The sequence below is a fragment of the Trichosurus vulpecula genome, chromosome 4 (genome assembly GCF_011100635.1).
Source record: "Trichosurus vulpecula isolate mTriVul1 chromosome 4, mTriVul1.pri, whole genome shotgun sequence".
Taxonomy (NCBI): domain Eukaryota; kingdom Metazoa; phylum Chordata; class Mammalia; order Diprotodontia; family Phalangeridae; genus Trichosurus; species Trichosurus vulpecula.
In genome coordinates this window covers 334,491,167-334,516,193 of record NC_050576.1, presented here as the reverse complement: position 1 = coordinate 334,516,193, position 25,027 = coordinate 334,491,167, and the positions used below count along the sequence as shown (strand labels likewise).

General features: G+C 37.3%; 1 protein-coding gene across 1 annotated transcript in view; it reads right to left on the bottom strand.

Moving 5' to 3' along the window:
* Positions 1-25,027, bottom strand: part of PIBF1 (progesterone immunomodulatory binding factor 1) — a 320,308-nt gene that overhangs the window by 9,434 nt on the left and 285,847 nt on the right. Inside the window, exon 17 of the mRNA XM_036756551.1 lies at positions 7,448-7,615. Coding sequence (XP_036612446.1) covers positions 7,448-7,615 — 168 coding nt within the window. The remainder of the gene's footprint in view (positions 1-7,447; positions 7,616-25,027) is intronic.

The following is a 25,027-nucleotide window of genomic DNA, read 5'->3' as shown; positions in this document are numbered from 1 at the left end:
GCCTATGTTGAATTGCTTGCCTTCTTAGGGAGAGTGTGTGGGGAGGGAAGAGGGGAGAGAATTTGGAACTCAAAGTTTTAAAAGCAGATGTTAAAAAAAAGTTGTTTTTGCATGCAACCAGGAAATAAGATATACAGGCAATGGGGCATAGAAATCTGTCTTGCCCTACAAGAAAGTAAGGGGAAAAGGGATGGGAGTGGGGGAGTGGGGTGACAGAAGGGAGGGCTGACTGGGGAACAGGGCAATAGGAATGTATGCCATCTTGGAGTAGGGGAGAGGGGAGAAATGGGGAGAAAATTTATAACTCAAAATATTGTGGAAATCAATGCTGAAAACTAAAAAATATTAAATAATAAAGTATGGAATTAGAAAAATAAAAAATAAAACACAAAAAGAAAAATAAAAAAAAAGAGGCAATATATAGCGGAGGGGAAGATGGAAGAAGTGGCAGGTAATGCTTGAAAATTACACTCATTGGAACTGGCTAAAGAGGGAATAACATATACACTCAATTTGGTAGAGAAATCTATCTCACCATACAGGACAGTAGGAGGCAAAGGGCATAAGAGAAGTAGGGGGCGGTGCTCATAGAAAGGAGGGTGGATTGAGGGAGGGGGTAGTCACAAGTAAAACACTTTTTAGAAGGGAGAGGGTGAAAAGAGAGAGAGAATAGAATAAAGGGGGGGGGGGAGGATAAGATGGAGGGAAATACAGAGCAATCATAACTTTGAAAAAATTTTTGAAGCAAGTTTCTCTGATAAAGGCCTCATCTCTCAAATATGTAGAGAAATGAGTCAAATTTATAAAAGTATGAGCCATTCCCCAACTGATAAATGATAAAAAAAATGAAGTCAGTTTTCAGATGAAGTAATCAAAAGAGAGCCATATGAAAAAAATGCTCTAGATTACTACTGATTGGAGAAATGCAAATTAAAACAATTCTGAGGTACTACCTTACACCTATTAGATTGGCTAAGAGGACAGAAAAGGAAAATGGCCAATGTTGGAGGGGAGGTGGGAAAATTGAGACACGAATGCATTGGTAGTGGAGTTGTAAACTGATTCAACCATTTTGCTAACAATTTGGAACTATGCCCGAATGGCTATAAAAAAGGAAAAGGACTTGTATATACAAAAATATTTAGAACAGCTCTTTTCTGGTGGCAAAGAATTGGAAATTGAGGAAATGCCCATTAATTGGGGAATGGCTGAATAAGCTGTGGTATATAATTTTGATGGAATACTACTGTGCTATAAGAAATGATGACCTAGATGCTCTCAGAATAACCTGGAAAGACTTACATGAAGTGATGCAAAGTACAATGAATAGAAAACAGATCACTGTACATGATAATAGCAATATTGCATGATGATCAACTATGAATGGCTTAGCTATTCTCAGCAATACAATGATCTAAGACAGCGCTGAAGAACTTATGATGAAAAATGCTATCCATCTCCAGAGAAGGAACCAATGGAGTCTAAATACAGTTAGAAGCATACTTTTCTTACTTTTATTTTTCTTGGGTTTTTATTTATTAACATGACTAATATGGAAATATGTTTTGCATGACTACACATATGACCTATAAAAATTGCTTGCCTTCCCAATGAAGGGGTGGGGAGGGAGGGAACTTTTAAAAGCAAATGTTGAAATTTGTTTTTATGTGTGATTGGGGAAAAATAAAATACTAAATAAAAGAGAAAATTATTATGTATTATTACTCTTTATCATAATTCAAAATCAAAGACAAGACAGAAGAAATATGTCTTTTTAAAAATGGATTTTTTTCACCAGTCATTAATTATGAAAAGTTATAGATGAAGGACTATAAGATAGAGGCTGGCCATTTGCTACCTCCCGGCACAAGTGGGCATAAGCTAACTCATGAAAGGTTTAGTGTTAATAGAAAGCACTCAGACCTTCCTAGCTAAGTCACTTTGGCCAAATCATTCAGAATTGGGGTGTAATCCTGGCTCAAAAATGCCAAATCAAATAGTAAAGTTGGGCAGCAATAGATATTTCCAGTTTTGGTTGGGTAAGCTAGCTATCTTCAAACCCACAAGGACTGGAATGTCTGGTGAAGCAGATGCAACAAACATTAAATGAGGTATATGAAAAGTATAAGGAGATTAAAATTAAGTTGGTAAGCCCAAGTCAGGAACATAGAAGGTCAGGGTCAAGAAGGGTGGGGAAAGCTCATCAAAGCTCAATTTTAGGGGCTGCCACAGTGTAGGGCCAGTGGGGCATGTAGAGACAGAGTAGAGAACCAGAGTTCCTTAAACACCAGGCTGTACCTGGTGGTATCTATTCTATTGTAACTGCTAGGCAGGTTAACTTTATGTGAATTGCATATCTTTGTCCCCACAGGGATCCCTGACATTTAGATTACTAAAAAGAAAAACTTTCTAATTCTGAGGGTTATTATACATTCAAATAGGTTACTGAAGGAAGCTCTAGAATTTCTTTTGTTAACATCTTTAAAAATAAGATAAATTAGGATAATAACAGCACTTATCTCTCAGGGTTGTTTTGAGGATGAAATAACATAAAAACTGGAAAATGTTTAGCACAGAGCCTGAACATAAGTGCTATGTAAATGTTAGCTATTATTATTAATATATGAGGAAACTGAGGCCAATAGAGGTGAAGTGACTTGCCCAGGGTCAGACAGCTAGTAGTGTCCGAGGCTATATTCGAACTCCGGCCTTTCTGACTCAAAACCCAATGCTCTATCCACTGTGCTACCTAGTCCACCCATGGTCAAATATCTGAAGATGTGATAGTTGTTTTGATACATCTGAAGGGATACCATTTGGAAGGAGGCTTAGACTTATTTTCTGCAGATAGAACTTGGACCAGTAGGTAGAAGTTTCAAGGCAGAGTATTTTGGTTCAAATATAGTCAGATTTTTCTTGTTTTTAAAATAATTTTTTATTGATGTTTTTCTGTTTTTTTGGGGAGGGCAGGGCAATTGGGGTTAAGTGACTTGCACGAGGTCACACAGCTAGTAAATGTGTCACATGTCTGAGGCTGGATTTGAACTCAGGTCCTCCTGACTCCAGGGCTGGTGCTCTACTCACTGTGACACCTAGCTGCCCCTCTCTGTTTCTTACACTCACCATAGTATCCCATGTCCTTTGCTCCCTCTCCAAGAGCCATCTTATATGTGTTGTCTTTCTCTTTATTTGAATCCTGCTTGATCTTTATAATTTTGTTACATTTACTTTGATTTTTTTGGTGTGTTGTTCTTTTCAGTTACATTGCTGTAGTTTCTAGGTCTTACTTTACTCTGCATTAGTTCATATAGATCCTTCCATGCCTCTCTACTGATCACACACATAATTTCTTACAATGCAGTAGTGTATTCCATTACATTTATGTACCACAATTTGTTCAGCCATTCCTCAGTTGATGGGTATCTACTTGGTTTCCAATTCCAATTTCCAATATCCCAGCTTTCACCAAAAATATTGCTATAAATAGAAATAAATAAAATATATATGGGGCCTTCTTTGCTTTCTTTTTTTTTTTTAAATTATTGATGGCTTCCTGAAGGCACTAAGTCAGTAATAAGTCTCTGGTTCAAAGAGTATGGACTTTTTAGTCACTTCATTTGCACAATTCTAAACTGTTTTCCAAAATTGTTGTACCACTTCACATCTCCACCAATAATGTATTAGTTTTCTTATTTTCCCACAACCCCCTCCAACATTCACTGCTGCCATTTTCTGATCATTTTTGACAATTTGCACGGTATAAGGTGAAACCTCAGGGTTGCTTTGATTGTATTTCTTTTTATTATTAGTGATATGGAACATTTTTTTTCATGTGATTGTGAATACTTCGCAGTTCTCCTTTTGAGAACTGTTTGTTCTTATCTTTTAACCATTTATCTATTGGGAATTGGCTATCAGTTTTAAGCATATTTATTATTTACATATCTTGGGTGACAAACCTTTATAGGATACATTTGATACAAAGATTTTTTTTCCCTTTTGACAACCTTCCTTCTTATTGTAGATGCATTAATGTTGTCTATGCAGAAGCTTTTCAGTTCCAAGTAATCAAAGTTATATATTTTATCTTTGTAACTGCCCCTATTTCTTATTTGGTTAAGAATATATCTCTTACCCACGGCTGTGAGAGGTATATGATCCCTTTCTCTTCTATTTTTTTATAGTATGATCTTTACTATTAATGTGAAAAGTCCCTTTAGGCTATATTGTGGTGTAAGGTGTTGGTCTAAGCCTAATTTCTGCCAGACTGCTTTCCAGTTTTCCCAGTATATTTTTTTTCAACTGAATAGAAGATTATTCCCTAGGTAACTTATGTTTTCCACTTTATCAAACACTGAGTTATATTGCTTCTTAATCTCTCTTGTCTAGTCTATCCCACTGATTCCTCTATTTTTTTTAACCAGTGCCAGACGGTTTTGAAGACTGCTGTTTTAGAGTATCGTCTGAGGTCTGGAAGTGCTATTCTCCCCTTTGTCCTTTACTTCTTTTCATCATTTCCCTTGATAGTGTCTTTGTTTGTAAAATGTTTCTTGTAAGCAAAAGATTGTAGGGTTTTGTTTTCTTATTGAATCTGTCACTTTCCTTTTTATTGAAATGTTTTGAAGTTATAACAGTTTGGTTTATGTTTTTCTCCATCTATCTCTAATTTTTTCTAAGTCATGATATTTTGCCTTCTGCTGTAAACACTTCAGTTACTTTAGTCTTTTTTTTTTTTAATGTGGCCCTGTTCCCACTGGCTCTCTTCCCTACGCCTCTGACCCCTTCTTATATTGTTAACCCTTTCCCTTTTGGGTTTTATTTATTAATTCTTCTCTCTTGCTTTTATCTGGTTATATATTTATACCCCCTCTTTTTTCCTCTCAGTCAGGTAGATTTCCCCCTTATTCTCTTCCCCTTCAGCTAGTCCTGTTCCTTATATTTTTAACATCCTTTTGCCTCTTTTGAAAAGGGATTTTTTTTCATTCTCTTCATCATCCCTCTGTTTACTCTAGACTCTCATTCTCTGATTCAGGCCGCTATGACCATCTGGTCATACTCTCTTTTCTCTGTATTCTTCACATAATCAAAGCTTCCAAGTTATCCATTCTAGGCTGTGGCCTCTAAGACACTTTCTGCTGCCTTGTAGGGATTCCCTTTTTCTCTTTTGCCAATTATTGCAGGTGTCACAGATAACACTGCCCCATGCCATGGTAAAGCGTCTCCCCCTCCCTCTTGTTGACTCCTCCCCACCCCCCACGTTTGCCTGGAAATCTCCTTCCTGGGTCCATGTTATCCTAATCCTCTTGGTGCACTGCTCTCAGGGGTTCCAACTCACACCCCTCACAGGACAAAGAAACTTTTCAGGCATCAAAACCGCTCAGGAATAGTGTATTGTGGTTCCATGTTCTCCTAACTTCCACAGGGTCCTCTATTTTTATCATTTCCATGTTAGATAGTTTCTCTTCATTTCGCAGTGCTTATTCATAGACGCCTGAACCAGTTTACTGCATCCGGAGGCCATATTTCCTTCTGTTGTTACTGTTATTCCTATTGATTTACCTATTTATGTTCAAGGTCTCCTATAATCTTTGGTACTTTCAGTCTCTTCTTCCTTTACCCCGGCCCCCTTCCTATTTTCCTTATTGCTCACTTCAGACTCCCTTCTCTATGACTGTGGTTTCCTTGAAGACTGGGCAATTCACAGTTCATAGCCTAGGTCTCCGCCCCAACTGACTCTTGGGTGTTGAACTTGCCCTAACTGGACGCTACGCTTGGCTTGGTGGAGTGCTGCGCAGCTCCCTAAATGAAGTGTCCTGTCCTGGTGACCCATCCCTACTCTCTCTGTTCCATAGTTGTATGGCCTAGCACTGGCAGTTTAGAGCTTTGCAGTGTCGGTACTTCTGGGTTGCAGTAGCTGGTAGGCTTTTGCTCCCGAAGGGCCATGGTCAAGCTGGCTTTCAAAGCCTGAGAAAACTTCCACAGCCTGGAGCCAAAGACTCTGTGGCACTGGAAAGGAAAAGGGGAGATTGGAGTATAGGGGTGGGTTTTGATGTAGGCCTCTGTTGTGTCCTTGGGTCTGCTAGTGTGGCCTTGAGGCTGGTAGTCTGGGAAGTGGATGAGGACTGCTGAGCGATCTCAGGGTCAGTGAGCATTAGTTCCTAGGTTTGGGTTCTTTTTCAAACTTTGTTTTGGATTCTTTGTGTTCTAGACCATGTGAACAGATGAAGCTGCTTTATCTTTGGTGCATGATTTCTATTTTGGGAAGGTTTGAGAGGTTGTGGGGACTGGAGAAAATATTTAGTCTGCCATCTTGCTGCTCATGTGATCTGAAAATAGGGGAGGATTTTCTAACAATCAGAGCTGACTGAAAATGGAATGGATTACCCCAAGGAGGTAGTGAGTTCCCTGTTACTGAAGACCTTTGAGCAGAGATAGATATCTATTAGGGATATTGTAGAAAGGATTCAACCTCCACAGTACCTTCTAATTTGATTCTTTTAGCACATTACACTAGCAGGTAAAAGGGCTTAGTTTTATCCCCAGCTTTATCACAAATTGGCTGGATGACCTTGGGCAAGGCAACCAGCCTCTCTGGACTTTAGATATATCTGATGTAAAACAAAGGGGTTGGATTCATGCTGATATTTCATGAGTTGATATGACATTGCTTAGTGCTTTTGGAATGGGGAGACATGGTCTTCTGCAAAGCAATTCCATGAGATCTTTTCTAGGGTTATGAAGGTCAACATAGTTTAGCTAAACTTAGAAAACAAGGCTAAGAATACGTATCCTACTATGTTTGTCTTCCCTGTCCTCCTTGCCCTTTTCTAGCTTTTAAACTGACTTACTTCCTCATTCTCATTATGTCTAAATTCTTAGCTTATTCTTCCCTACTCCATCCTTCCCTACTCAATTTGCCTCCTCACATTTTTCTTTGTCTGATTCCGCCCCCCCCCCCAGTTTCCTACTTTAATTATTAAGGCATTTAAATTTATATGCAACGTATTTAGTTTCATATTTTTAGAAGTAACTCTTAAAACAACTTATGCTATTTCCCAAAGAAAGCCAAATCTTGTTTAGTCTAAAAATTCCCTACTTGTATTCATCTATAACCAGTGGCTAGGCAATGACAAACTCTAGATCTGGGGTAACTTCTGCACGTTGTTTTGGAAATGTTGGGGGGTCTCAATCCATAAGACACAAATATCAGTAGGCAACACAGCACATATCTGCATAGCACTTGAAGGATTATAGAGAGCTATTCAAAGGCAGGATAGGATCTCCAAAGTCCCTTCCAACTCTAGGAGCCTGAAGTGTATTTTAAAAAAAAATACAACAACCAATATAGAGCAAATGTAAGGTGAAATATATTTAAGAGTCTGAAGTAAATTCTATTTATATGACAGTGCGTATGACAAACATATAAGTTATTTCTTATTGTACTTACAAACACCGTTGGTTTGGGTATAAATATATTTTCTTCACTTTCTCTGGGTAGATCAATAGGATATGTCGTCTCAGTCATAATTTTTGTCTCATTTTTAGGAGTAGGTAATTTATCCCCACAGTGCTTGCTGTGCATATTAATTAGAGTTTGTTTCATTACTGCCAATTCCTGTTGAGTAATAGAATAAGAAAATATGAAACAACTGAAAAGTACAATTATATAAATCTATCAATCAAAAGCATTTATTTTAAAACTTAAAACACAAAGGAAAGCAAGAAGAAAATATAATTATGTAAATGAAATCTACAGAAATAATACAAAAAGTGTAAGTCAATATAGGATTGTAGAATCTTATGAGTTGAAAGGGACCTTAGAAATCCTCTAGTCCAATTCTTAATCTGAAATATGAAGTATACACATATATGCCTCACATATTTTGTAAATTGTCAGTACCTTTTAATACATGTTATTAAAATAACATCATATAAGTGACAACAAGTTTCTACTTACCTATTTTGTTTCTGTGTTAACATTTAGCTCTCGAACAGCCTGGGTTTGCTTACTATGCTTTTAGTTATCTGGGAATTTAATTTTTTTTCCTTCTGAATCACAGATGTAAAGCTGATAGAGACCTAAATGGCCATCTAACCCCTAATTTAACATTTGAGGCCCAGAAAAGTTAAGTGGCTTGTTCGAGGGCACATAGGTACTAAGTAGCAGAATGATGATTCAAACTCAGGTCTTGTAACACCATGTGGTATTTCCACTGCATGTCTGCATCCTTTATTATATTGTTTGTTTTGTTTATTTCACTCTTAACTACTTGACCTATCAAAATGGTGGCAAAATTTGGAAAAGAAGAGACACGGTCTAAGTATTTCCAATTGGTTATTTATTAGCAATTTTAGTAAAACATTGCACAGGAGAGCTTGATACTCCTGGCTGACATGTGGTTTACAAGCTGCCTATGTATTTTTTCTAATCCTGCTATAATTTCATCCTTCAGTAACTTGGGCAACCTAGAGTTAGCTTTAGGAGTTTTCTCTTATAATTCACAGAGCCTGCGCCAGACTTTTTGGGGCCAGATTAATTTGTATTATTATACAATGACAAAGTTGGAAGATACTTGAGAGGTCAATCAATACTTAAACAAGAATCAGTCATGTCTAAATACTGCTAAAAAAGTTACCCACTCTCTGTATGAAGACTTTTAGTAAGGGTAACCTACTGCCTCCTGAGGCACCCCATTCCAATTCTGGGTAGCTCTAATTGTTGGTGGGTTATTCATACATCAGACCCAAATATGGCTTTACAACTTCTATCCAATGCTCCTTATTTTATCCTCTGTCTGGAATAAGTCAAGTTCCTCTTCCTAATAATAGCAGTTAATAGGTCTTTGTGAACAGAACTCAAGTGATCTGTTTGAAAATGCTTAGCCATCGTGGAGGCTTCATGATTCTAAGCTAAGTAGAGTTAATGATGGTCAGTACAGGTATAATAAAGCCATGGTGGCTATTATCCATAACAGAAAGAACTTCCTTTTGTTCATAATACTTAAAGAAAACTATCATATCCCCTCTTCTTTAGGCTAACCACCCTTAGTTCCTTGAAATCATCTCTGTATGGCACATTCTCCAGTCTCCTTGCCATCTTATTTACTTTTTCCTGAATTCACTATAGCTTGACTATGTTTTTCCTAAAATGTGAGATCTAGAACTGAATACCTCAGAAATAGTCTAACCAAGAAGCATCCAGAAAAACTTTTACATCCCTTGTTCTAGACACTATACCTCTTTTAATGCAATTAAGGTAGCACTAGTTTTTGCTGACTACCACATCACAATGTTGATTCATATCGAATAATTAAACCTCTCAGATTTTGTTTCACAGGAACTGTTGGTTTAGCCACAACTCCCTTAGGTTGTACTTGTGAATCTAAGTACATAACTTTATACATATCCATATTAGATTTTTTTATAAAAGAGAATGTTCTAGCTTTTAAGATCTTTTTTGAATCCTGACTTTGTCAACCAACACATAGAGTTATGACACACCTATCCACTTCCCTATTTTCTTCCTCATTGGCAGCACAGAGATGAATTCTTCTGCCTCCCCAGACCCTAATTTCATCCCTATAATTAAGATAAAGCATCAATGGTGAAGTGTAGCTTATTTCTGTTATGTGCAGCAGCCACCATGGCTTATTTTTACTTACCTATACTGACTATCATTAGTGAAATGAGCACAATTGTTTGGTTATTTGAACATTTGTTGGCATTGCCTTTCTTTAGGACTGGGATACAAACTGATCTTTTCCAATCCTGAAGCCACCATTGTGTTTTCCAAATTTGCTGGCATACTGAGTGCAGCACTATAACAGCATCATCTTTTAGGGCTTTAAATAGCTCAGCTGGAATTCCATCAACTCCACCAGCCTTATTGTTAGCAATGCTTCCTAAGGCCCACTTGACTTGATTCACCAGGATGTCTGGCTCTGGATCAGTAACCACACCATTGTGGCTATCTAAATATTAAAATCTTTCTTGTATAGTTCTTTTGTGTATTCTTGTCACTTCTTTTTAATCTCTTCTTAATATTAATTCAGAGTGTGAAAAGCTTTAAATGAAAAATTAGGAATGGTATTTTTTCCTAGGGCAATGGGGAACCATCTAAGCCTGTTGTAGATAGAAGTCTATGAGAGATGAAAGGAGATGAAAGGCTAAATAAGTGTGGTAACTGTGTTGCTGGAGATAAGGGGATGGTTGTGAGAGATATTGCAGAAGTAAGAGCTGTAAGACTTGGGAAGTGACTGGATATGGGAGCGGTAACTGGGACTGAGTGAGAATGAAGCGTTGAAGACAAACCAATCAATCCTAAATAAATAAACATTTACTAAGCCCCTACGTGCCCTTAAGGAGCTTGGGGAGGGGAGAGACAACATACAAACAAATATATACAAAGCAAGCTATGTACAGGATAAATAGGATACAATGAACAGACTGAAGGTACTGGAATTAAGAGGGACTGGAGAAAGCTACCTGTAGATGGTAGGATTTTAGTTGGGACTTAAGGGAAGCCAGTGAGATCAATGGTTGAAGCAGAAGAGGGAGAACATGGGGGTACAGCCAGAGAGAATGACAGTCGGTTAGAAATGTCTAACAGCTTGTGACAGAGCACAGGAGAGGGACTAGGGCTAGATATGTAGCTTTGATGATCATCTACATCATAAGTATAAAACTTCATCGGCAATATGCTGCTCTTAGCACTCCTAAGTGCACCAATCAGATTAAAATATAATTGGGAAATGTTTAATAAACAAAAATGCAATATAACATAATATTAATTTGTGGTTTTCTATGTCAGTGTAAGGTTGCAGGGATCTGTTCCTATTTGAGTCTGACACCACCGATCTAAATCAACATAACTGAACCCACTGGAACGGCTAAAGTAACCAAATAACACAGAATAGAGAGAAAAGAGGTCACAGGATAGTTAGGGGGCATTTCATGGATGATAGAGGAAAAGACTGGTCAGACAAATCAGAGTAGAACCAGGAGGGAACAATGTTATGAAAACCTAGAGAGGAGTGAGTATTCAGGAGGAATGGTAGGTTAAGTGTCAAGTGCTGAAGGGAGGTAAAAAAGGATAAGGATTAGAAAAAGGCTATCAGCTTTGCCAATTAAGAAATTTCTGACAACTTCAGGACAGAGAATTTTCAGTTGGATAAAGAAGTTAGAAGATTCAGTTTGGCAAAAAGTTGAGTTAGTGAAAGGACAGTGAGTGGACACAACAAGTAGGCAACTTTTTCCAGAAAAGATTAGTGTTCAGGTCAGAGTGTAGTGTGTTGCCTTGGTTAGAAGATGGGAAATGGATGATGATTTAGCAAAAGATACTTTAAGAAAATCCACACTAAACGTCACTGTCAATTTTTAGGCTCATTATTTTGATGCTCTTTTACATCACTTAATCATTTTGAATTCTACTCTGATGCTTTATTGTGGTGTGAAAGTACCTGGGGTTCTTGATCTAAGATCTAAAAATCTGAAAATGAGGTTGTTTTTTTTGGTGGGGTATGAAAACAAAACCTATGTAAATGGGTTGAGAGAGAGGCAGAATTAGGATCTGGGGTTGTAATCAAGAAAGAAAAGCATTAGTATCTGTGTAAATTTATTGCTATCTTTTTTAATTCTCTTCTGTAATATTTCCCACATGCATTTATACTCTAAACCAGTGTCACCCTTCACTACCAGGTCTCTCTGGTTGGTGAGGAAATCAAGTATTTCTGAGCTGGGGTGGTTTCTGGGCTCTTTGGGCCTCTTCACTGTGAGCCTCTTCTGCACGCACTCAGTCACGTTTATATCAGTTAAACTTCTCTAAGAAATGGCACGAATCAGAATCTATTTATGTACTTTAATCCACCTCTCATTTCAGAGTTAATAGCTACTTTAAATACCTAATCAAATTCTTCTAATCTTTACCTTTTTTTCTGATTTAGTGTTTGACCTCCACTTTAACGTGGTTAGATACAACATAAACAGATGTTTTAGAAATGATGACATCAATATCTAGGTGTTTACTGTCTGTTAAGAAATAGTAATTTTAATTTTCAGTGATATTGTTTGGTGTTTGTCATGTCTAGTGTTTTCTAACTATCTTCTTGAAGAAAGTATATGATAAATAGAATGACACTTGATGAAGCATCTACAAAACACTGGCCTCTTTCATTTCTTGATCCCAAATCATATTTTTCCACGTATGTCACTATGTACCCCTGATATCCATCTTTACAGTGATGTTATGGAATATGCCAAGGTATATATCAGCTTGATTTTAAAAACCTTAATTTCCTTGAACAATTTCTCTGACTCTGTGATTTGCCAGAAATGTTGGCTACAAATACCTTTATGGCACATCATAAGCACTGTGGATGATCAATCTCCCATGAAATGATGTTTCTTATATAGAGTCTTTGGATGCACAATAAAAGTATCTCTGCAAGTTCCTTTATTTATCTTTTTGAGAACATGTGAGCCAACTTTTCATTTAGCTACTTCTACATGCCTTTTAGTTTTATAGTGAGAATATCAATATTGATGTGGTTCAGTTCTTTTAGTTTAAAAAGTGTCTATAGTTAAATTAATGTTTATTATTTAATATTTTATTTTCCCCCAATTACACATAAAAGCAATTTTTAACATTTTTTAAAATTTTGAGTTTCAAATTCTTTCCCTTCCTCCATTTCCTGCTCATTGGGAAGGCAAGCATAAATTAATGTTTATGAACATAAATAGCACCCAATGTCTCCTTATCCATCACTCTGCCACCATTATTGTGGTAGTAGAAGGAGACCACACTGGATGGAGGTCCATTCTATTTTCTTTGTTTATTATGTTGTCATGGCCAAATAATTAATCACCTAGTACCCAAACTGCTCCTTTGCTAATTCATGAACAGCTAATACTTGAAATCTGTCAACAGTATGATATTCACTAGTGGTTGTATAATCAAAAATAGCACTGATGGAAAAAAATGAGATTGCAGAAAGCTTGGCATGAGACTAAACTTTTGGATGAAACTAAAAGGATAATAATAATAATAAAAATGATGGCTAGCATTTATTTAGTACTTACATATATGATCTCCTTACAACTACTGAGGTAGGTGATCTTATTATCCTCATTTTACAGATGAGAAAACTGAGCCTTTAAGGTTAAGTGATTTGCTTAGGTCATGGCAAGTAATCCTATCTGAGGCAGGATATAAATTCAGATCTTTTCTGACTTCAAGTCTAGTGCTCTATCCAAATAAATTCAATACTTAACAAATTTGTTAATGATTTTATAGTGATCTATATTTATCATTAGAGACAATGGAAATGCCACATTTGGCCCCTTCAGTCCTTAGTAACCAATGCATTGTAGGATGAAGAGGAAATGGCTCTTTATTTTTTTCTTTTTTTTTAATAGTATTTTATTTTTTCCCAATTATACATCAAGACAGTTTTCAGCATTGATTTTTATAAACTTTTGAATTCCAGAATTTTCTCCCTCCCTCTTCTCCCCTCTTCATAAAATTGGAGGGGTAGGTTACATATGTGCTATCATATAAAACATATTTCCACATTAGTCACTGTCGTGAAAGAAGAAACAGATCAAAAGAAAAAAAAAGCCCATGGGAAAGAATAAAATGAAAAAGGTATGCTTCGATCTGCATTCAGACTCCATCAGTTCTTCTTCTGGATATGAACAGCAATTTTCCTCCTGAATCCTTTGTACTTGTCTTGGACCATTGTGTTGCTGAGAAGAGCGGAGTCATTCATAGTTGATCATTACACAATGTTGCTGATACTGTGTACAATGTTTTCCTGGTTCTGCTCATTTCATTTTGCATTGGTTTATACAAGTCTTTCCAGGTTTTCTCTGAATCTTGCCTGTTCATTTCTTATTGCACAATAGTTTTCCATTGCATTCATATACCACAGCTTGTTTAGCCATTCCCCAATTGATGAGCATTCCCTCAATTTCCATTATTTTGCCACTAAGAAAAGAGCTGCTATAAATATTTTTGCACATGTAGGTCTTTTTTCCTTTTGTATGATCTCTTTGGGATACAGACCTAGTAGTGGTATTGCTGAATCAAAGGGTAAGCAGAGTTTGGTTGCCCTTTAGGCATAGTTTCAGATTGCTCTCCAGAATGGTTGGATCAGTTCACAACTCCACCAACCACTAATGCATTAGTGTTCCAATTTTCCCACATCTTCTCCAACATTTATCATTTTCCTTTTCTGTCATGTTAGCCAATATGATAGGTGTGAGGTGGTACCTCAGAGTTGTTTTAATTTGCATTTCTCTAATCATAAGTGATTTAGAGCACTTCTTCATATGCCTACAGATAGCTTTGATTTCTTCATCTGAAAACTGTTCATATCCTCTGACCATGTATCAACTGAGGAATGGCTTGTATTCTTATCAATTTGACTCAGTTCTTTATATATTTGAGAAACAAGGCCTTTATCAGAGACACTTGCTGTAAAGATTGTTTCCTAGCTTTCTGCTTTCCTTCTAATCTTGGTTGCATTGGTTCTGCTTCTATAAAAGCTTTTTAATTTAACACAATCAAAATCATCTATTTTACATTTTGTAACGCTCTCTATCTCTTGTTTGGTCATGAACCTATAACTCACTTAACTTCTTCTTTAAGAATTTAGGTGCTATACCACTTGGTGCACATGTTTAGTATTGCTATTACTTCATTGTCTATGTGACAGTGAAGATGTATCATTTTAGCAAGATGTAGTTTGCTTCCTTATTTCTTTTAATTAGGTCTATTTTTGCTTTTGCTTTGTCTGAGATCAGGATTGCTACCACTGCTTTTTTTTTTTACTTCAGCTGAAACATAATAGATTCTGCTCTGTCCCTTACCTTTATTCTGTGTGTTTCTTGTAAAAAAAAATATTTTTTAATCCATTCTGCTATCTGCTTCCATTTTATGGGAGAGTTCAACATGTTCACATTCACAGTTATGATTACTGTGTATTTCCCTCCATCCTATTTTTCCTCTTGTTTGTCCTCTCTTTTTGCCCTTTCCCTTTTGTACAGAGTCCAAATGAAAGAGTGAAGTGATACGTAATTATAATATCCAAGCTTGGTCTCAAAGGAAAGTTAAGAAAATATATCTCCTTTCCATCAATGTGGAGGAAGGAAATTGTGCATGTGGAAGTTTACAAATATTGCCAAAGTTGTTAGTTTTGATGAACTGCTATTTCGTGTTTTTTTTTTTTTGAAATTTGTTATAAGATGCCTCAGTGCATAGGGAAGAGGGAGAGATATTCAGAAATAAATGTGACTGTAACCTGGGGTTGGAAGGGGATGCCCATCAACTGGAATGAATGGCTGAACAAATTATGGTATATGAATGTAATATAACTGTGCCAAAAGAAATAATGAAAAGTTTTAGGGAAACCTGGGAAACTTGTATGAACTAGTGCAGAGTGAACTGAGGAAAGAATAACTTATACTATAATGACATTTAAAAAATGAACAATTTTGAAAGATTTAAGACATCTAATCAGTGCAGTGACTAAATATGACTCCAGAGGACCAGTGATGAAGAATGAAACCCATCTCATGACAGAGAGGTAATGGACTCAAGGTGAAGAATGATATAAAATTTTGGACATGGTAATGCAGGAACTTATTTTGCTTGACTTTATGTATTTTCTTTTTATTTTTTTTTCTAGCCAGATGGGGAGAATTAGGAAAGAGAGAAGAAACACTTGATAAATGAAAAAAAATAATTAAAAAGGAATAAATGTGATATGAAACCAAGACACCAATGAAAATAAAATAAAAATCTTAAATTTCCTGTAGATGGCGAGATCCTCTAGATGTTTTTGTTTGTAGATAGCTCATATCACATGAATTTAATTATCCTTTTTATAACCAGATCTCTATGACCATCCCTAATCTCACTTCAATGCTCCAGTCCTGCCATCACTAACTACCTTTTCCACATTTCAGATTGGATAGAGGTATTTCAAAATAAAAATATCCATAACAGAGCTCATTGTCTTTCCCTCTACATCCTCCCTTTCTCCAGCTTTTCTATTATTACGAAGGGTACTGTCATTTTTCTAGTCACCCAGGCTTATAACTTCAGTGTCCTCCTAGAATCTTGACTTGCTCTCACTGAACAGACTGAATTTCCTATATATGAGAAAGATACTCAGAGGAAAAAATAGATTTTGAAAAGAACATATATGTATATGTATATATATGTGTATATACATACTCATACACATATATATGTATACATATACACACATATATGCATATCTCCCCTTATCTCCACTCATAGATGTCCTCATCCCCTCTTGCCCGCACTATTTTAATAGCCAGTTAATCTACCTCAAGTCTGTCCCCACTCCAATCCCTACTCAGCTAGCAGTCAAAGTGATTTTCCTAAAGTAGAGGTCACCATGTCACCACTCCCCCTCATCTTCCCTCCCCGATAAACTCTGGTGGCTCCCTATTACCTCCAGGATCAGTTAGAACATCCTCTGGTATCTAGAGCCCTTCACACTTGCCCCCTTCCTGCCTTTCTGTCCTCCTTACACCTTACTCCTTTCTTTTTACTCTATGATCCAACCACATTGTCTTACTTGCTATTTCTTGTGCACAACACTCTATTTCCAGCCTCTGTACCTTTGCCCTGACTCTCCTCCCTGACTGGAAATGCTCTTCTCCTCTTACCTGTGCCTCCCAGCTTTCCTTGTTTCTTTCAAGATTCACTGCAGCAGATTTCAGAAAAACCTGGAAAGACTCATATGGGCTGATGCAAAATGAAGTGAGCAGAAGCAGGAGAACATTGTACAAAGTAACAGTAACGCTGTGCAATGATCAACTATGAATGACTCAGCTCTTCTCAGCAATACAACGATCCAAGACAACTCCAAAGGCTCACGATGGAAAATGCTATCCACATCCAGAGAAAGAACTAATGGAGTCTGAATGCAGATGGAAGCATAACTATTTTTACTATCTTTATTTTTTTTCCGTGGTTTTTTCCTGTTGGTCTGTTTTTCTTTCATGATGCAACTAATATGGAAATATGGTTTTTTTAAATTTTTTTAAATTTTTAATTGTTTTTTGGAGGGTGGAGGGCAGGGCAGTTGGGGTTAAGTGACTTGCCCAAGTTCACACAGCTAGTAAGTGTGTCAAACGTCTGAGGCCAGATTTGACCTCAGGTCCTCCAAACTCCAGGCCAGTACTCTACTCACTGTGCCAATTAGCTGCTGTGGAAATATGTTTTACACAGTTGCACATATATAACCTACATCAAACTGCTTACCGTTTTAGGGAAAGGGGGATGAGGGAGAAAATTTGGAACTGAAAACTAAAGAAAAGGAATGTTAAAAATTATTTTTACATGTAACTGGAAAAAAATACAATAAAAAAAAAGATTCACTGCAAATCTCATCTTCTGCTGGAAGCCTTTCCCAGGCTCGTGCATTTCCTCTAAGATTACTTTCAATTTACATTACCCGTATCTGATATTTATGTAGTTATTTGCAAGTTGTTTTCCCCATTAAAATGTGAGCTTCTTAAGAGTAGGGTCTGTGTTTTTGCCTCTGTTTGTATCCTCATGGCTTAGCACAGTACTTGGCACAGAGTAAATACTTAATCCCCAGAACACTGCAAAACCTCCTCAAATAATTTCTATAACCTCTCAAAAGAAATCTGCCTAAAAATCTACACATGAAAAACTAGAGGATTAAAGGATACTTATTGTCCATACTATGATGAAAGTTTGGGAAGACAACATGTATATTTGGACAGGCACTGCAGTTATCTGGATAGTGAATCTGGCCCAAAATTGAATAGGAGGAAGAGAAGAAGCTACATTGTATTTAAGAAATTGTGTAGTGCTTTCAGTGATCCAAAGCTTTTTTTTTGGCTTGTAGATTTTAGCTTGTTCTCACATTTGCTTGCCTGAAAGTAGGTTAAAAGATTATCATCCAGAAAATATATGATCAAAAAAGAGACCGGCTACTCATTTAGGGAATGATGGATGAAAGATGGACAGACCAAGTATTGCCTTGGTACCCTGAAAATGTTAAAAGACAAGAAGGCATACTATTCATTAGTTGGGTCTGCTATGAAACACTAAAAGATGATTAAAATCAGAGACCTACACATTCTCACCCCCAGAATGCTGAACATGCACTGGACAGGAACCACTGCCTCATTCCATTCTAACTGAGAGGTAACTCATAGAGTCACTGAATGATATGCATTCCTTCCACCAAGCCTATAGGAGAAGGCCCAGTTTTTATTACACTTTGAGGCCAGGATAATAATATTAGCTGATATTTATACAGTCTTATTTCTGTCTCTATCCACCCCTCCCTCCTCCTCCCACCACTATGTTGTGGGATCCTGTAACAGCAAGCACCTGAGCACATCCAGGATGGCTTGCTAGCACAGGTTCTTTGACCTGCTTTTCTCAATGGAAGGCAACTTCAAGGAGGTCAACAATCTTACTTTAATTACAGATAAGTAGAAAATACAAGTAGAGAAATTAGCACAGAGATCGACAGGGTTCCAACTGTCTGAATAAAGTAATACAACTACCTACATATGCCACCAGATTGGGGGAGCATCAATATCTGTGTAGTCAGGGGGCTCTTAACAAAGGACAGAGTCCTGTCCAGGGAATCAAAAAGTCCTTCTCATGAGCGAACCCCCAAAGCAAAATCTCACCTCAGAGTATATATACATGCTTTTTGGCTAATAGGCTCAGAGCCAGAAGGTATCACAGCCCTCATGACTCAGTGCCTAATTAGCCTAGTACCAAAAAGTGTGAAAGCCTTTCTACCAGCAAGCCTCCCAGTAAGCAAGCCTCCCCCAAGCAAGCTTCTCCTTAGGCAAGTTTCTCCCCCAGTGGGCTCTATGTGACTGAGGATGTATCACAACTGTGATTGAACACATGTGGTCACACAGGCCTATTAACGGATGGGGAAGATCTTCCTATTTCATTAACATCATAGATCTCTCTGTTTTTTGCTCTTGTTATTTAGATCTCTACTCCTCCCTGCTAGTTAAAATCCTACCCCACCCTTTAAGGCCTACCTCTTCCAGTCCACACTGATCTCTCTCTCATTTCCTGCCATGTTTATTTATTATTTCATCATATAATTTAACAACTTATTATATCCTGCCTTGCCTTCTGATTGTTTCGGATATCCAAGAAAAATTTAAAGTTCTTTGAGGGATAGTTTTATACTTATAATTTTTCTTATGGCATTTTTCATGATGAGATATAAAGTATATAGTGCATTTGGTAAACCTTAAAGCATTGTGTAACCATGAATGACTATATTAACAGGCTTTCAATAAATATTTGTTAATGATCTTTGGTGGCCACTCCTTCAGAACTGGCATAGCACAGGGTCTCTCAGATACCTGTTTCTTTTTCAGATGATAAGAGGCAGGTAACAGATGACTGCTATGCTACTCCACTAAAAAACTGCAGTGATAATACTCAAGTTTCCTGTAAAGGCTTCAGTAAGTTGGTGAGTTATAACCTAGGGGAAATGCCATTTCCACAAGCTCTGCTAGTGATTCCCAAGCTCTGGGAGGGAGCTGTCTGAGGCTAGATCTGGATCCTGATATTACTGATACTGGTGGGCAGTTTCCTGGGTGACTACCCATCTAGCAATTCAGGTTGTTTTCTGTCTGCCAAGAAGAGTGGCACACAATCCTGCCACTTTTGAAAGTGTTGTGCAAAGCAAAGGCAGGAAAAAGGAGTATATTGCTGGAGAAAAAGCTGCCAAGAAAATTTATGCCATTACATAGTCACCCAGTAGTGACCCTTTGTATAGGGAGTTTTATTGAAAAGGCCAGAAAGTCATTTTATTATCTAACATAATTTAGCCTAGAGTAGTCTGAAAGACTTACAACATGTTAACATCGTGATCCCTACAGTATGCCTTCTGTGATTTTTACTTTTCCTTTTTACTAAGTTATCTCAAAGTACATTACTAACCACTTTTGTTTCTTTTCACTTCTTGCGTCTATTTGGCATCTTTCATTCATATTTGTTTTTTCCAGTTATTATTATCTATAATGATTTATATCATGGATCATGTCAACTCTTTCTTTTCTCAGCTAATGTTTGTTTTTTTTTCAAACAACTCTGGTCTGTTACAAGCTGTGATGTTTGATGAAACACCAAAATGACTAATTACACAATATAGATATAAAAATTTCATATTAAAATGCTGTTTCCCAAAATTAGTGTCAGTATAGTATAATTCCTTTTTTTCTTGCACTTTTCAAAAGTTTAAAGGTAGAATTTATGTTCACTACCATGCCAAACACAGGAGGAAAGTACAGTAAGTATAAGTGATTTACTGAAATGATCTGAATTAAAATGACTTGTATAGTTTGCTTATACTGTTGATGATATAATTAGGATCTATCACAAAAACTTTATTATCCTATCATAATGAACATGATGTAGACTTAAGAAGCAATTATTGTTATGCAAATTAAAATGTAAAATGGCTGAAAAACTAATGTATGGCACTCCGGGATTATATTTTTGTCCCAAACAGCTTCTCTAAGGGAGCCAAATCACTCTCTTGAAGTCAAAAGCGCATGTCTTGGTCATTTAATATTAACTATTTGCATAGTGTAGTGGCATGTTAAAACAGCTCAGCTGCACAGCAGCTGCTTAAGAGGACGGCACAGTTGATGCCAACATGTTGCTGAAAGTTGTAAACTCTGCAAAGATGTTGCCAAGGGGATACATAGACAGCATTTCTTGATGAAAATAGCTCAGACAAGCATAATACAAACTACGTGCTCCATTGGTAGAAATGAAGCAGTGTTTCAACATTATCAAGTATTTATATATGTGATCTTAAATTGTGCATTCAATTATACTGACTTACAAAAAAAACGGATATTGCTTTAGTGGTACTTAATTTTACATAGGTCAAACCCCATTAATTTTCTCATGAAGTAAAAAAAAAGCACAGTTAGCTTCAGAAATTGAAACTCTGAAAAAATTAAGAACAGAATCTCAGACACTATTCTGAATATTTTTAGATAACATGTTATAGGAGTAGCATCAAGATGAATTTTCCTCAAAGATTTATAGTAATAGGTGACATTTCTATAGCACTTGCAATGTACCAGACACTGTGCTAAGCATTTTACAATGATTATGTCATTTGATTCTCATATTGATGCTGAGAGGGCTATTTTACAGATGAGGAAACCGTGGTAAAGTAACTTGCCCAGGGTTATACAATGTCTTAAAAATCTAAACACAGCTCTTCCTGACTGTCCACTTTGCATCCGGTGCCCTGCCTAGTTTCAACTCCAAGGAAGAAGATACCCTTCCCAAGATAAGCTCACCACTTTTAAACTCACCTCCATGTGGCTAACTCAAGCCTGGACTGACTCCGCCTTCCTCAGTCTCCTCTCCCCTCTATCTGGAGGACTAGAGCGCTGACTACCAAACTCTTCCCAATGTTTTCCTTTAGAGAGGGCAGAAACTGGACTCTTAGATCACTCCATTTTGTATCTGCTGCCCTGCCTGGCTTCAACTCCAAAGAACATGATGCTCTTGAGCTGGGTACTCCCTGGCATCCCACCCACTCTCTTTTTTGACTCCTTTTGTATGTTGCCTCCCCTTTTAGACTGTAAGCTCACTGAGGGCAGGGATTGTCTTTTTAAAAAGAAAAATTAATTCTATCTCCAGGCTGAGTACAGTGTTTGGTATGTTGTAAGTACTTAGTAACTGGTTACTGGATTGGATTGACTCCAGGCTCAGTTATTCTATCCTAGTGCCACTTAGGTGACACTTTCTGTGCATTTTATGATGCTAAGAAGTATGCAATATTTTGTGGAATATGACACCATTTAACTTCAAATGCCAGTGCCCCTAGCTTTCATATATGCAAAGCATTTTCATAGAGGGAGTTTTTGGCAAAATTTCCAAAGAATACACATCCGGATTGGCCTTTCATAAGCTGTTGTTCTATATCACAATGAGGTGCTTCTTAGGATTTGGATCATAGGAACATATAGGAACAAAGATTTAGAGCTGGAAGGGACCTTATAGTCTAACCCCTTCATTTTACAGATGAGGAGATTATGGGAGAGAGGCTAAATGACTTGTTCCTGGCCACACGGTAGTACACAGCAGTTAAGATAGGAATCGATGGCCAAATCCAGTTCTCTTTCCAATACACTATGCTTCTAATTACCTGTTCCCAGGTTCAAGAGGCATTTGGATTGATTCCTGCTTCAACAGGAAGAATACAAAAGGTCTAGGCCTGAGTAGACAGACTTCCTTCTTGTAGTTCTTCTTCCTGCTTGTTTAGCTTTAAAATTTTTTTTTTAATTCCTAGTCCTTAATTGATCCTTGGGCATTAAAAATACAAACAAACAACAACAACAAAGCAAATTATCTTCTTCCTTCTGTTGTTATCTTCTTGGTTCCTAAACCTTAACTACTCCATTGCTCTGTATAAGTACATCTAGTGCCAGTGGTGGGGAATCTGCGTGAAGTTTGGAATCAGTCAGAGGGCTGCACTTGAGGACCTGAAGGGCCTCCCCATTCATTTGACTAGTCTCTGACCTATAGCACCCCCTCGAGGTTGGGTGTCTGGGGAGGGCAGAGTCTGACCCTGACCCTTTTGGTGCATACTTGGGCCATGGCTTGCCTATTGTGTTTCTTATCCCACTACAAACCCTTAGCTGTTCCACTCTCTACTCTAAATGGCTTATCCAGACCCCAATGCTAGCTTACCCACTGACCCTTCTCTGGATGTGGCTCACTTCCATGAGTATCTTCTTATCTCTCATTCACATATTTATCCCACCTCTGCTGGTTTTAGCTCTATAACCTACAGTCTGTGACCTCCTGTCACCCACAGGCACAGGTATGAAAACAAGGTAACTTCCATTACATTATGGTGGCAAGATCTCATATTATTGTCAACCTGTTATTTCCTGAATCATCATAATATCACAGAAAAATCTGACTTCTGATACTGAATGATTTGTGGATAAATATACCTTAAGATTTTATAGCTTTGCACTTCTGATAGTCATTTCAGATTTTCCACTTCACTACAACTGTGTAGAAATGCTTATTGTTATGTTTTATTGTGTACCAGAATCACTTTTAGTAATGTTCTACTCTACTACCTCATTGTGGCTTGGAGGTGACCTTGGGTTTTTGAAGACTATACTAGTGGTGTGCAAGACTTGGTGGGGAGCAGGGTTGGGAGTTGTTGAAGTTCTGTAAGACTGAGCTTCTGAATTGCTCTGTGACAATACAGCAGTCAGGAGAAGGAATCTGTAAGAGATGGGAGGTCTGACAAAGCTCAGAAAGAGGAAGATCAACATTCATTTTGCTTGTAAAAGGGCAAAGGTAGACAAAGGTGCTAACCAATAGTTGGCCTAAAAGAGGAGGGCTAGAGAGTATTAAAGATAGTCAGGGGAAGATAAAGTCTGTCTATGAGAGAAGGGCAGGACAGTGACACAAACCCTGTGGAGAACTGGTGGAAGCTGGTAGTAAGTAAAAAAATACAAATAATTTAAATAGGACAGATCTAAATCTCTCTCTGGACATTAGGAACTCTCCTAGCTGGGGTCTCTAAGCTCCAATATTAGTAACTTTTTGTCTTATATAAACTACTTAGCCTAGCAAAGAAAATGATCCAGATAGATTAGGGAGCCACGCTGCCTCTAGGATAAAACAAGTGCAACCTGAAGCCTATTGTAGCTAGAAGTATCTGTTCATAGGGGTGAGATTTCAGGTAAAATTCCAAAAGATAAGGGGGCAGGGTGTAAAGGAGGGGACCAATATGAAAGCCATACCTCTGTCGAGTCAGCTAAATAGTCTCTTATGGTTATAAAGGATATGCTAAAAAAATTTATTATTGATAAGTTTTTAAGAATCTACCTTGCCCTGACCCTGTGTTAATCAGAACATAAATTAAACAAATTTACTAATTCAGCAAACAATAATTAAATTTCTGCAGTGTGCAAAGGAGAAGTAAACATATAGCTTATCATATATGTATACAGCATAAATGTGTAAGTATATTTAAGAAATGACATATACACAAATAAGCATAACAGTACATGCTAAGTACCTAGAAGAGGTAAAAGTGCTATATGAGAGCCAACTCAGATTAACAAAGGCTTCATGGTAGACTTGGAATTTGAACTGGGTCAAGAAGGACTGGGACAATTTCAATATATGGTAATATGAAGTTCAATCTGCACAAACATTTTCTCCGTCTCTTTTATTTAGTCCTCACAATTAACAAAATAAAAAATCAAGCCCTGATTTGTAGCATTTGCTGGTTTCTGAGGTGCAAATGCTCACAATGAAAATTTAACAATCTTCTCTTGAGGGCTAGTTGGAGCTGGTTCCAGTACATCCCTGGTAGTAGGCAATGCTGCAAGATTATGGAGATCCTTGGATGTCACAAGTCTACAAGTCTAAACTTTACTTTTTCATCAATAGGTAACCACTGATGGGTTTTGAGCAAAAGAATGAAATGTATAAGGAGGATCTGTATGACATCAATATTAAGGGTTTCTTAGATGAATGGAGGTGGGAGGACCTATTAGGAGACTACTGTAAAAATTCAGATAGGATAGCAATGTCAACTGACTTGGTCACTATATATTTATAGTGCATATTCACACTAAGAAACTTAAGTGTTTTATGTTGGTAGGCACTGTTATAGACCCGGGGGATATAAAGACAAACTTAATCTTTCACTCTCAGGCACTTACATTCTATTTAGGAGGGACTTGGATGATACATGTACATAGACAAATAAACACAAAGTAGATCCAGGGGCTAGGGGAAGACCACTAACAACTGGAGTTGGGGAGGTGGCTATCAGCAAGTCTTGTGTTGAAGGTGGCAGTTCACCTGAATCTTGATTAAATCGTGAAGGGATCTGAGGCAGGGCCAATAAAACTTTTAACTGCTACAATACTTTCTACAGTGTGGGTTCTATAATTCTACACTTCTGTTAAT